The sequence below is a fragment of the Trachypithecus francoisi genome, unplaced genomic scaffold (genome assembly GCF_009764315.1).
Source record: "Trachypithecus francoisi isolate TF-2019V2 unplaced genomic scaffold, Tfra_2.0 Lachesis_group3, whole genome shotgun sequence".
Classification (NCBI taxonomy): Eukaryota; Metazoa; Chordata; class Mammalia; order Primates; family Cercopithecidae; genus Trachypithecus; species Trachypithecus francoisi.
Genome location: NW_022681468.1, coordinates 159628236 through 159640262, shown reverse-complemented (window position 1 = coordinate 159640262; position 12027 = coordinate 159628236). Strand labels below are relative to the sequence as shown.

Sequence of the window (12027 nt, the reverse complement as noted above, 5' to 3'; positions counted from 1 at the left end):
CCTATGATCCAATCACCTTTCACCAGGCCCCTCCTCAAACAATGGGGATTACAAATCAACATAGGATTTGGGCAGGGACACAAACACAAACCATATCAGAGTACGCTGAACCATCCTTGCATCCTTGGGATGAATCCCACTTGATTACAATGAATGATCTTTTAAATACGTAGTTGAATTTGGTTTGAAGATTTTGCATCTCTGTTCAAAGATACTGGCCTGTAGTTTTCTTTTTTTGTTGTGTCTGTCTGGTTTTGGTACCAGGGAAATACTGGCCTTGTAGAATGAATTTGGAAGTATTCTCTTCTTAGCTTTTTGGAATAGTTTGAGTAGGAGTGATATAATTCTTTAAATATTTGGTAGAATTCAGCAGTGAAGCCATCAGGTCTTGGGCTTTTCTTTGAGGGGAGACTTTTTATTACTACTTGCACTGAAAATCTATTTTTTTTAATTCAAAAAAAAACAAAAACAAACAAAAACAACCAAAAAACCATTCCTGGAGGGATGGCTGGTGAGGACTTTGATTTTGTCATAGTCTCTCTGTGATAAGGCTCAGAGGAAACCCAGCTATTTTCCCAGTGCAACAGTTAGTATATTTAACAACCAAAGAATTTTGAGTTATATACTTCTCTTATCTCTATGTATCTTCTGATGACATTTTCTGGGCTGCCCTCTCATGGCAAAAAAAAAAAAAATTGAGGCACAGAAAGATGCCAGGTACAAAATGGAACCTGCACTGATCATCTAAAACAGGCATTATCATAACAGACTTGCCCGAGCCATTACCTACCACGATGAATTGGTATGACACTTTTTAACAAGGTCAGAAAAATCAGATTCTGTTTTCTTAATATTCAGGATCTTTCTCACTTTCCCTGAGCTAATGAGACACAGGTTTGTGGTAAATACATTTATTATTTTCCTACACATGAATTCCCAACAAAACCAAGCAAGAGCACACAAAGGGAAGACATACTTCAGCTAATTTAAAGGTGTCTTATGTTATTTTGCTTATTGAAAAAACTGAAAAGGTAATAGGGAGAAGATGTAATGTGGTAATAGCAAATTGCACCTGTGGTCTCTAACGAATAATCTCACTTCTAGTAAAAAAAAAAAAAAAAAAAACTATCAAAAGAGCTTAATTGAAACTCAAGGTAAACAAAAGGGTGAAAATATTAAAATAAGAGCAGAAATCAATGAAGCAGAAAACAGAATAAATAATATCAATGAAAACAAAAGTAGGTGTTTTGAAAAGATCAAATTGTCAAACCTCTAGCCAGACTGACCGAGAAATAAGACACAAATTACCAATATAAACAATGAAACAAAACAAAGCGGCCTTACATAACCATCCAAACTCCAAAACTAAAAACAGGGAATAGTATGAACAATGTTGTGCTCGTAATTTTCACAACTTACATTATAAAGACAAATATTTTGAAAGATACAAACAACCAGTCAGGCACGGTGGCTCACACCTGTAATCCCAGCACTTTGGGAGGCTGAGGTGGGAGGACTGTCTGAGGCCAGGAGTTCAAGACCAGCCCAACCTGGTGAAACACCACCTCTACTAAAAACACAAAAACTAGCCAGGTCTGGTGGCGCATGCTTATAGTCCTAGCTACTCGAGAGGCTGAGGCAGGAAAAGCGCTTCAACCCCAGAGGCTGCAGTGAGCCGAGATCTACCACTGCATTCCAGCTTGGGTGATACAGCAAGACTGTCTCAAAAAAAAAAAAAAAAGAAAAAAAAAAATACAACCTACCAAAACACAAAACAAAACTGTAACAAGGAAGAAACACATAACCTGAATATTTATACACAAAGTTAAAGAAACTGAATTTGTAATGAAAACCCTTCCCACAAAGAAAACTCTAGCACCAGATACAGGGAAGTTCCTCAATCTAACAAATGGCAAAACAGAAATACAAAGGAACTTCCTTAACCTGATAAAAGGCATCAACCAAAAAAACACTTACTGGTGAAAGACAGCTTTTACCCAGTATTAGGAGTAAGGTAAGTATGCCTACTCACCATTCCTAATTAACAACATCCTCAAAGTTCAAGCTAGTGCAATAAGGCAAGAAAAAGAAATAAAGAGCATTCAAAAGGAGGGAAAAAACTGCCTCTATAGACAGATGACATGACTGCCTACACATAGGAAAACACCAAGAAAGAAAACACCAATCTACACAAGAAAGTTCCTACAACTAGTAATTTTAAGACTGCAAGGTTGCTATTAAACAAACAAACAAACTGCATTTCTACACAGTAACAAGGAACAATCAAATATTGAAGTAAAAAAAAACTACAACAGCACCAAGAAACATGACATATTTAACTATAAACCTAACAAAATGTGTGCAGGATCTATTTGCCAAAACCTACAATACGTTAAAGAAATAAAACAATGAGGAGATAACATTATATTCAGAGTTTGGAATATTCAATATTATTAAAATGTTAATTCTCTCCAATGATTTGTAGATTCAAATGCAATCCCAATAAATCCCAGCAGGTTTTATTTTCTTTGAGGGAAGGAAGATAAAAGTTGACAAAATTATTCTAAAATGTATACAGAAAGGCAAAGGAGCTAGAATAGCCAAAATAATTTTTTAAAGTATTTGAAGGATTTGCCCTACCTGATTTCCACATTTAATATAAAGCTACAGTAATAGATACAGAAGTAGTTGGTAAAAAAGGCAGACACACAGATCAATGGACCAGACAAGGGAGTCCAGAAATATATGGTCAATTTATTTTTGACAAAGGGAGAAAGGCAATTAAACGGCCAAAGTGTAACCTTTCAAACAAAACGCTTCTTCAAAATAAATACTGGACATCTGTATGAACAAAAAAACCCTCTCTGCCCGTATCTCATGGCACAAACAGAATTAACTGAAATAAAACTTTTAAAGGAAAACAGAGGAAAAACTTTGATTTTGGGTTTGGCAAAGATTTCTGAGATACAAAACCAAAAGCATGATTGATAAAAGCAAAAATTAACAAACTGGACTTTATTAAAAATTTTTCTTTCTTTCCTTTTGAGACGGAGTCTTACTCTGTTGCCCAGGCTGAAGTGCAGTGGTGTGATCTCAGGTCACTGCAGCCTCTGCCTCCTGGGATCAAGCGATTCTCCTGCCTCAGCCTCCCGAGCAGCTGGGACTACAGGCACATGCCAACACTCCTGACTAATTTTTGTATTTTTAGTAGAGATGGGCTTTCACCATGTTGGCCAAGCTGGTCTCAAATTCCTGGCCTCAAGTGATTCGCCTGACTCGGCCTCCCAAAGTGCTGGGATTACAGGCGTGAGCCCCTATACCTGGCCAGAGCTTTATCAAAACTTAAAGCATGTACTGCAAAAGATACTGTCATTAGAAAGAAAAGGCAAATCACAGAATGTGAAAAAAAATTTACAAAATAATACCTGATAAAGAACCTGTATCCTGAATATGTAAATAAATAAATAAATAAATAAATAAAAAACAAACAAAAAAAACCCCTCTCAAAACTCAGTAACTTCTGTGTACCAAAAAGAACAATCACAGAGTAAAAAGGCAATCCATGGAAAGGAAAAAAATATTTATAAATCATATATTTAATAACTGGCTAATGTCCAAAATATATCAAGACTACTGCAACTCAACAACTAAAAAACAAGCAACATAGGGCTTAAAAATGGGCAACAGACTTGAATACGTGAAGTCTATGTTGTATTTTGCCACAAGGTTATAAAACCTCAGTTAAGAAAAGCCCAATTAAAAATGGGCAAAAGATTTGAATACATTTTACCAAAGATATATGGGTAACAAATGAGCACATCAAGAGATCATTAGTCTTTAGAGATAAGCAGACTAAAACCACATTTGATACCACTAGGTACACACTGAATGGCAATTTGTCTTGCTCTGTTGCCCAGGATGGAGTGCAATGGCGCGATCTCGGCTCATTGCAACCTCTGTCTCCTGGGTTCAAGCAATTCTCCTGCCTCAGCCTCTCAAGTGGCTGGGACTACAGGCATGTGCCACCACGTCTGGCTAATTTTTGTATTTTTAGTAGAGATGGAGTTTCACCATATTGGCCAGGCTGGTCTCGAACTCCTGGCCTGAGGTAATCCACCAGCCTCTGCCTCCCAAAGTGCTGGGATTACAGGCGCGAGCCACTGTGCGCAGCCTTTTTTTTTTTTTCTTTTCAAATCTGACAATACGGATTGAGTATCCTTTACCTGAAATGCTTGGGACCAGAAGTGTTTCAGATTTCAAATGTTTTGGATTTGGGAATATTTGCATTACACTTACCAGTTCAGCATTCATAATCTGAAAACCCAAAATTCAGAATGTTTCAATGAGCATTTCCTTTAAACATGACGTCATGACTCAAAAAGTTTTGAATTTCGCATTTTAGATTTCAGATTTGGGATGCTCAACCTGTATCAAGTGCTGATGAGGATACAGAAAAACTGGAGCTCTTATACACTGCCAGTGGTGGTGTTAGATGGTATAGAGAGTTTGACCATTTCTTTAAAACTTAAATAATTACCATGGGACCCACAGCAAGTCTTTTCCTAAATATTTACCCAAAAGAAATAAAAAGGTATGTTCATACAAAAACCTGTACACTAAAGGAGGCTTGTTCATAATCAATGGAAACTATAAAACCCAAATATACCACAGCTGGAGAATGGATACACAATTTTACATTCATACAATGAAATGCTACTCTGCAATAAGAGAAACTACTGATAGAGTAACATCATGAAGAAACCCCAAATACATTAGGCTATGTGTAAGAAGTCAGCCTCAAAAGGCTACATGTTGTATGAATCCATTTATATGACATTCTAGAAAAGGCAAAAAAGTACAAAAAGAAACCCTATCATTGGTTAAGTGGAGGCGAGGGGACAGGGATGATTAAAAATAGGTGTAAGGGAAAGTTTTTGTATTGAAATTGTCTTGTATTTTAATTGTGGTTACATGACTGTGTATGCTTGTCAAAACTCAGAACTGTACACTAAGGGTCAATTTTACTATATGTAAATTATACCAATAAAAACAATGAGTCTTAATAAAAACAAATGTAATGTGATAAAAATAATAGCAAATCATTGACATCACCACCAGTCATAAGGTAAGAAGTTATTTTATATGTTTAATCATATGTATCTGATTTAAATATGCTGCCTATCAATACATTTCAAACAAAGGGAGGCCATATTGCAGGTTTATGAAAGTTAAGGTTAGTATTATTTAATGATTTCCTTCACCATTTAATAATGAAACATTACAAAGTTGACTATAAAGTTTTTTGAGAGAGAATCTCGCTCTGTCGCCCGGGCTGGAGTGCAGTGGCACCATCTCAGCTCACTGCAAACTCCGCCTCCTGGGTTCATGCCATTCTCCTGCCTCAGCCTCCCGAGTAGCTGAGACTACAAGCGCCCGCCACTATGCCTGGCTAATTTTTTTGTATTTTTAGTAGAGACAGGGTTTCACTGTGTTTTCCAGGATGGTCTCGATCTCCTGACCTCATGATCCGCCTGACCTGGCCTCCCAAAGTGCTGGGATTACAGACGTGAGCCACCACACCTGGCCAAAACCCACTATTTTTTAATAATTAATTTACCCATTATCTACTATGTGCAGATCCAAACATTCGCGAGATAATCAGGGGCAGAGTCCAGGAACATGATTCTTTTCCCTTTCCATCTTCCTACTAATGGATACAGCTGGTAGAAATAGTAAGTGTAAAGTGCAAGGTCAATATTTAAATATTCTCTCTTTCCATACATTCTCTAAGAAAGGGAGTAATCAGTAGATTCAGCTCTCTTCAAAGAGAGGAAAGAGAATTTTGAGAGGCACTTAACTTTACAAATTGGTAAAGCATGAACTGGTGTCAATTTGTTCCATTTTAAACTCGTGAAAATCAAGGCTTTCGAAGGTGACTGAATCACTTCCCCATTTCTAAAGCAAGAGAAAGGAAGAACTAGAATTCAAATTGATAGCAGTCTCACTTCAGACAAAGTTCTTAGTCCCACCAAGTAAGAACTCATCTCTTACTACTACTCATCTCTCTTCTCGCATCTGCAATTGTTTAAGCAACAGCTTGGGTCACCATGGTTGAAATCAATTAAGTATCTTTTAGGATTTTATTACGCATACAACCCGGTTTAATTTCTAACTTCACTCCCACAATGCATGCATACATACTCAGAAAGGTTGAAGCAGTTTATAATAATTTATACTAATATACAGAGTCTTTGATCACTCAAAAATTTAAAAAGCAAATCACTTACTTTTTAAGTCAGGAATAAAAGCGGCAAATACTCAAAAGGATATATGAAAAAGTAATCATGCTCACTTTTGACCTTAATAAAAAATTATTTTAACTCTAATTTTAAACAAAAGAATATAGAAAAAGTTTCCTCCTTCCTCTGGCTTCCTGACATCTGGCTTTCCTCTATTGTTTTCAAAGCTGCCAGTATCCTGAGTTATACACAGATTATTTACTGCAACACAAACTTACCCTGTGAAGCGTCACTGTATGTTGTTCCCATATAGCTGTTTCCTCCATTGCTGTGCTCTGATAAAGGAAAAGAAAAATAAATCATTTACCTTTTAAGAAAATGTCCTTAATAAGGTGAGCAAGAATATCCAACAATTCAGCATACTGAAATACCAAAATTCACACTGTTAATATTAGAGATACTCTGAAAGGACCTTAATAATTATGGAAAGTTTTTTGTTTGCTTTTAAGAGACAGGAAACGACACACAGGAACTGCCTTTGTTTTTAACTTAATTTGGACAGCTGCTCTATATTCATTTCATGCAAGATGAAATCAGTGTTCAAGCTAACTCTCCAACTTTATACTTAATATTCGATAGAAAAGAGTAAAAATTGGAGCGGTATTATCTTAAAATACCTAATGGCATGTAAACATTTAAAAGCATCTCTTATATTTTACAAAGGAAGAGAAATGCCTCTGAACACAGTGATTATAAATATACATGTTACAGGAAAACAGATAAAACCATTGCTAGGTTTGGCAAATGGCTGCTTTAAGGTCACAAACATGACTGCTCCACCTAGTTTCAGTTTTGCTACAGAATTACCTTCTCAAGCTTCACTTATAACCAAAAGAAAAAGAACAGCTTTTCTAGTGTATGTATCACACACGTAGACACACATAAGAAACAAAAACAAACAAGAACAATCTCCCAAACTCCCCCAAGAGTCATTATAAAATAAAAGCGATATGAGCTCCAATACAGGCCCCACCCAAATCACAGTGGACTTCACTTTTACCTCTTGCCAGGAGCCTCTCACTAGAGAGGAAAATAAATTATTATCTAAGGCAGGGGTGTCCAATCTTTTGGCTTTCCTGGGCCACACTGAAAGAAGAAGAATTGTCTTGGGCCACACATAAAATATGCTAACACTAATGAAAGCTGATGAGCTTTTTAAAAACAAAAAACAAACAAACAAAAAAAACCCCCCAAAAAATCTCATCATGTTTTAAGAAAATTTACGAATTTGTGTTGGGCCGCATGCGACCTGTGAACCACGGGTTGGACAAGCTTGATCTAAAGAATTAGCAGTAAATAATTCAAAATAAATTTCTTTTAAATGGGGTTAACTGCTCTTGGAGACTTAAAATGTTTCAGTCTCTCTTAACGTTACCATTTTACGAAATTGGGACTCCAAAAATGTATTTACAAGTAAATTTTAAAAAGATTCTTCAGAGTTATCAAAAGGTAAAGTAAAATGGGAAAGGCTAAGCATGACACTCTCAGACCACTAGTCACACCACATAAATGCCTATTTCATAAGTGAGGTCTGTCTTCTCTTACTGCTGTTATTAGTATCATGAGAATATGCCTATCAAGGTGCCATAGGCCCAATCTCTCCTTTCCCATAGCGACTTTAATTGAAGATTAATGCCATTTTAGAAAGTAAGTCCCTATAAAGAAAGCCTGCTTCCCTAAATTCAAAGCAACTAGATTAACTATCCTGCCAGATGAATGAGAGAGGAGAGAGAAAGGATCTCTCTGTTCACTCCCATAGATAAGAACTGCCAACCTCACCAGCATCTTGTTTCAATCTTCCAGTGCAGCAAAACCTCCCTCTAATGAGACCTCTACGGGAAACAAAGCTGGTTTTTTTTTTTTGTTTTTTTTTAAACAAACATTGACCAGGATAATGCATTAAAAAAATTTTTTTCCCATCAATGAGAAGCAACAATAGTATGAGTAAATCAGCTAAACATCAACAGTCCCACTAACGTATACATGATAAAAGTATCTGCAATAGTTGCCAGTTTGTCCAATCTCAGCTGATATTAAGAATGAGAATTGCTTGCATAGCTCTCAGCTCATCTTTTCTTGATCTATTTCATTAAGCTGTGACATTGTTTTACTGCCTTTTTAATCTTTTTCCCATCAGTCCAAACTGCAAGTGATGTGATAACATGCACTTAACTCTCCTTGATAACACACTCTATGGTATGAAAGTTAATCATCCTCTCTAAGGTCTTAATGAATACAGTTTTCCATTTTGTAAGAGGATGTTAATCAAATGGGAAAAATTATTTAACATAAAGTGGGGAGCAGGTTGTAAAACAGCGTGTACATGGTTATCCTAATTTTGTTTAAACATTAGTAGGGAATAAAGGCTGAAAGGATAAAACATTAACACTGTTTATCATCTTCAAAGTAAAGGGACTGTGGGTGACATTTTTCTATCAGTTGTTTTATCTTCCTTTCTCCATTCCCCATCAGAACAAACTGGCAATGTATTTCAAACCATATTCACCAAATCTCATTCCTATTCGACATTTCAAATACTGACAGTCCTGACTTAGGATGGCTCAGCTTGATTTTCTGACTTGACGATGGTACCCATACAACCATTGCTTTTCATTTCCACTACAGTATTCAAGAAATTATGAGATATTCAACACTGTACTGTAAAATAAGCTTTTGTGTTAGATAACTCTGCCCAACTATACGGTAATGTAAGCGTTCTGAGCACAGTTAAGGTAGGCTGGGCTAACCTTATGATATTGGGTACACTGGGTGTATTAAATGCATTTTTGACTTAAAATATTTTCAACTTATGATGAGTTTAATCAGGACATTGTTCTAAGTGAGTTGAGAAGCATTTTATCTGTTTTTCACTTGGCTTTTAGGAAAATCAAATAATGTTTAAGAGGATTAATGTTCTTATTGTTAATTATAAAAAATGTTTATTCTCCTGTCAGCAATCTATACATTAAGGTCTTATTTATTTATTTATTTTTGAGACAGAGTCTCGCTCTGTCACCCAGGCTGGAGGGCAGTGGCTCACTGCAAGCTCCGCCTCCCGCGTTCACACCATTCGCCTGCCTCAGCCTCTCAAGTAGCTGGGACTACAGGCGCCCACCACTATGCTTGGCTAATCTTTCTGTATTTTTAATAGAGACGGGGTTTCACCGTGTTAGCCAGGATGGTCTCCATCTCCTGATCTCGTGATGTGCCTGCCTCAGCCTCCCAAAGTGCTGGGATTACAGGCGTGAGCCACCACTCCCGGCACATTAAGGTCTTAATGTACAGTCTCCAGAAACTTATTTTGTCCAAGGGAGAAGACTAAAATACTAAAACATAATTGCCCTCACACCATTCCATATCAAAATCAATAGTTTTTCTTTGGAGGACTGGAAAAGTACACATCTCAACAAACTTCTCTGTTAAACATCAAATATAGCTTGATCTATCTGAAGGAAGACCTATGTAGCAGTAATTGAGAATGAAACATCAACAGAAGTGGTTAGGCTCTTGACCAGCCACTAAACCAACTTAATCCATAATATAAGTGAGTTACTATGTTTTCCCACTCCTTAGCTTTTTTAAAAAACAACAGAAAAATATATTCCCAGTTTAAATCATGGACCATGTCATTTCTCTCCATTCTCCAGCCTTTCATTTGCTTCTGTGGCAAAAGCAGCAAATTCTATCCATGGTTGTTTATGTAACCAGACAGTCCTGATGAGGAGTTCTAAATGAACTGAGGAACGGACAGATGCACAAACACACAAATACGTAATAATGCAAATACAGTAAAACGATAATGGTAGAATCTCAGTGGTTGGGATTCAGGTATCCATGGTAGACTTCTTTCACTCTTGTTATGTGTTTGAAAGTGACCATAACAAAATGCTGGGGAAAAACTAAGAAATCCTTCTAGTAAATCACTCAGAAATCAAAGCTAAAATTGATAAAAGACATTTTTAGTCCCAGTAAATTTATTAACCACTATTTTCATGAGCATTCCATAAAGAAAAAATGTTCACTAATGACTGAGAATTTTAATTCTTTAGAAAAGCAAGGGGTGGGGAGGTTCCTTTGGAAGAATACCTAAGAAACGCATGGCTTCTGGGGTGGAGAAAGGAAAACCAGGTGGGAGGAGTATCACTTTTCACTGGGAGTCCTTTGCACTTTTAATCACATTCATCTATTACTTATAAAATATTTTTAAAACTTAATATCCTTATCGTAAACTTGCTTGTCATTTTCTCATTTCAAAAATGCACAAGAGATAATTGCGTAACTTGCACAAAAAGCTTCGGGGAAATTACCAGTCTCAGGCTCAAGACATTTAGGCTTGTAGGAGATCAAGGGGGAAAATGTATTATTCCTCTAAGCATGATTCTAGCACTGCCATTCCCTAGTAACTCAGACAGATGTTGGTAAACAGGAAATGAACTAGACCAAGCATAAGGAGACCCGAGCCCAAAGGTATCATCAACTAGAAACGTGATCTTAATTTTCCTCACCTATACAATTAGGGAAATGGGTGAAATTATCACAAATGAAAAGACTTTTCTAGCTCCAAAATTCTATTAGACTATAATTCCAATGAACAGGCTACAAATTCAATAATTAGTGAAGTACTGCAGGCATCAAAAGTGACTGCAATTCATGGTTGCTGGATTCTGAGTTCTGTGCACATTTCTAAGCATCAACTGACTAGAATCACAATTTCTGAAGAAGCAAAAAGCTGTATTTCAGAATCTGCCAAGAGTTTGTTTAGTTTCTTTGTTCTAAGCTCCAGATGGCAAAGACACTACTCAGATCACCAACTCTGAAGGGCTTCCTGCCAAAACTTCAGATCCTAGTTCTAGGCAGTTTCACTGTCCTTTAGGACTGATTACTGAATGGGGAAAGACAGGAGGGCACAAGAACTGACAAGACAGGATGAGCCTACAACTGGGAGAAGAACAAATCCAAAAGAAGATATAAAGTATACTCCAAATGAAGAACTCAACATTATCTAAATACACAGCCAGTTAAATTTTGCTATCCTTACGGCTGTAATTTCAAAAACAATCCATGTATCATTCATTCATTCATTCAACAAACATGTATCAGATATGGTAAGTGTTGGGGAGGCCAAAAATAGATCCCTCTTCCTGCCTAGAGGCTCAAAGAAGCAGCTGAGAACACTAAATAAATGGTATTTAAGTTGGTGCAAAAATAATTGCAGCTTTTGCCATTAAAATAGCATCAAAAGATAAGAGCTTTTTGCACCAAATAGATAAGAGCTGTTATGGAAGATGCAAAAGGACTGTGTCTGCTGTGAAGATCAGAGACCTATTCCCTGAAACAGCAACAGTTTTGAGTTCAAGCTTGAAGGATGTCCACGAAAAGAGTGGAGAAAGCTGTTTCAGAAGAAACAGCATGTCAGCAAGATTGTATGCTGCTACACATGATGCTGGCTTTGATATGACTAAGTTATACAATTTGTGGAACAGGGAGAGAGGAAAAGGAGAGAAGGTGCAAGGGTATCAGATCACAATGGGCTTTATAATATAATGCCTATGACTTTAAACTCAAACGGAAGACACTGAAGAATTTTTGACAATCAAATGACATAATCAGAATTCATTCTGAAGGCTGTAATGGGAAAATGATTTGAGAAAGGGAAACCAGTTAGAAAGTTAGTGAGAAGTGGGGACGGAGTTCAAGATGGCTCTTGAGTAGTCAACCAAGTAGCAGC

General features: G+C 36.8%; 1 protein-coding gene across 10 annotated transcripts in view; it reads right to left on the bottom strand.

Moving 5' to 3' along the window:
- TJP1 (tight junction protein 1) overlaps nucleotides 1-12027 on the bottom strand; it is a 279503-nt gene that overhangs the window by 103389 nt on the left and 164087 nt on the right. For all 10 annotated transcript variants that reach the window (XM_033190726.1, XM_033190728.1, XM_033190727.1 and 7 more), the window contains one exon: nucleotides 6518-6574. In XM_033190726.1, the coding sequence (XP_033046617.1) occupies nucleotides 6518-6574 (57 nt within the window). The remainder of the gene's footprint in view (nucleotides 1-6517; nucleotides 6575-12027) is intronic.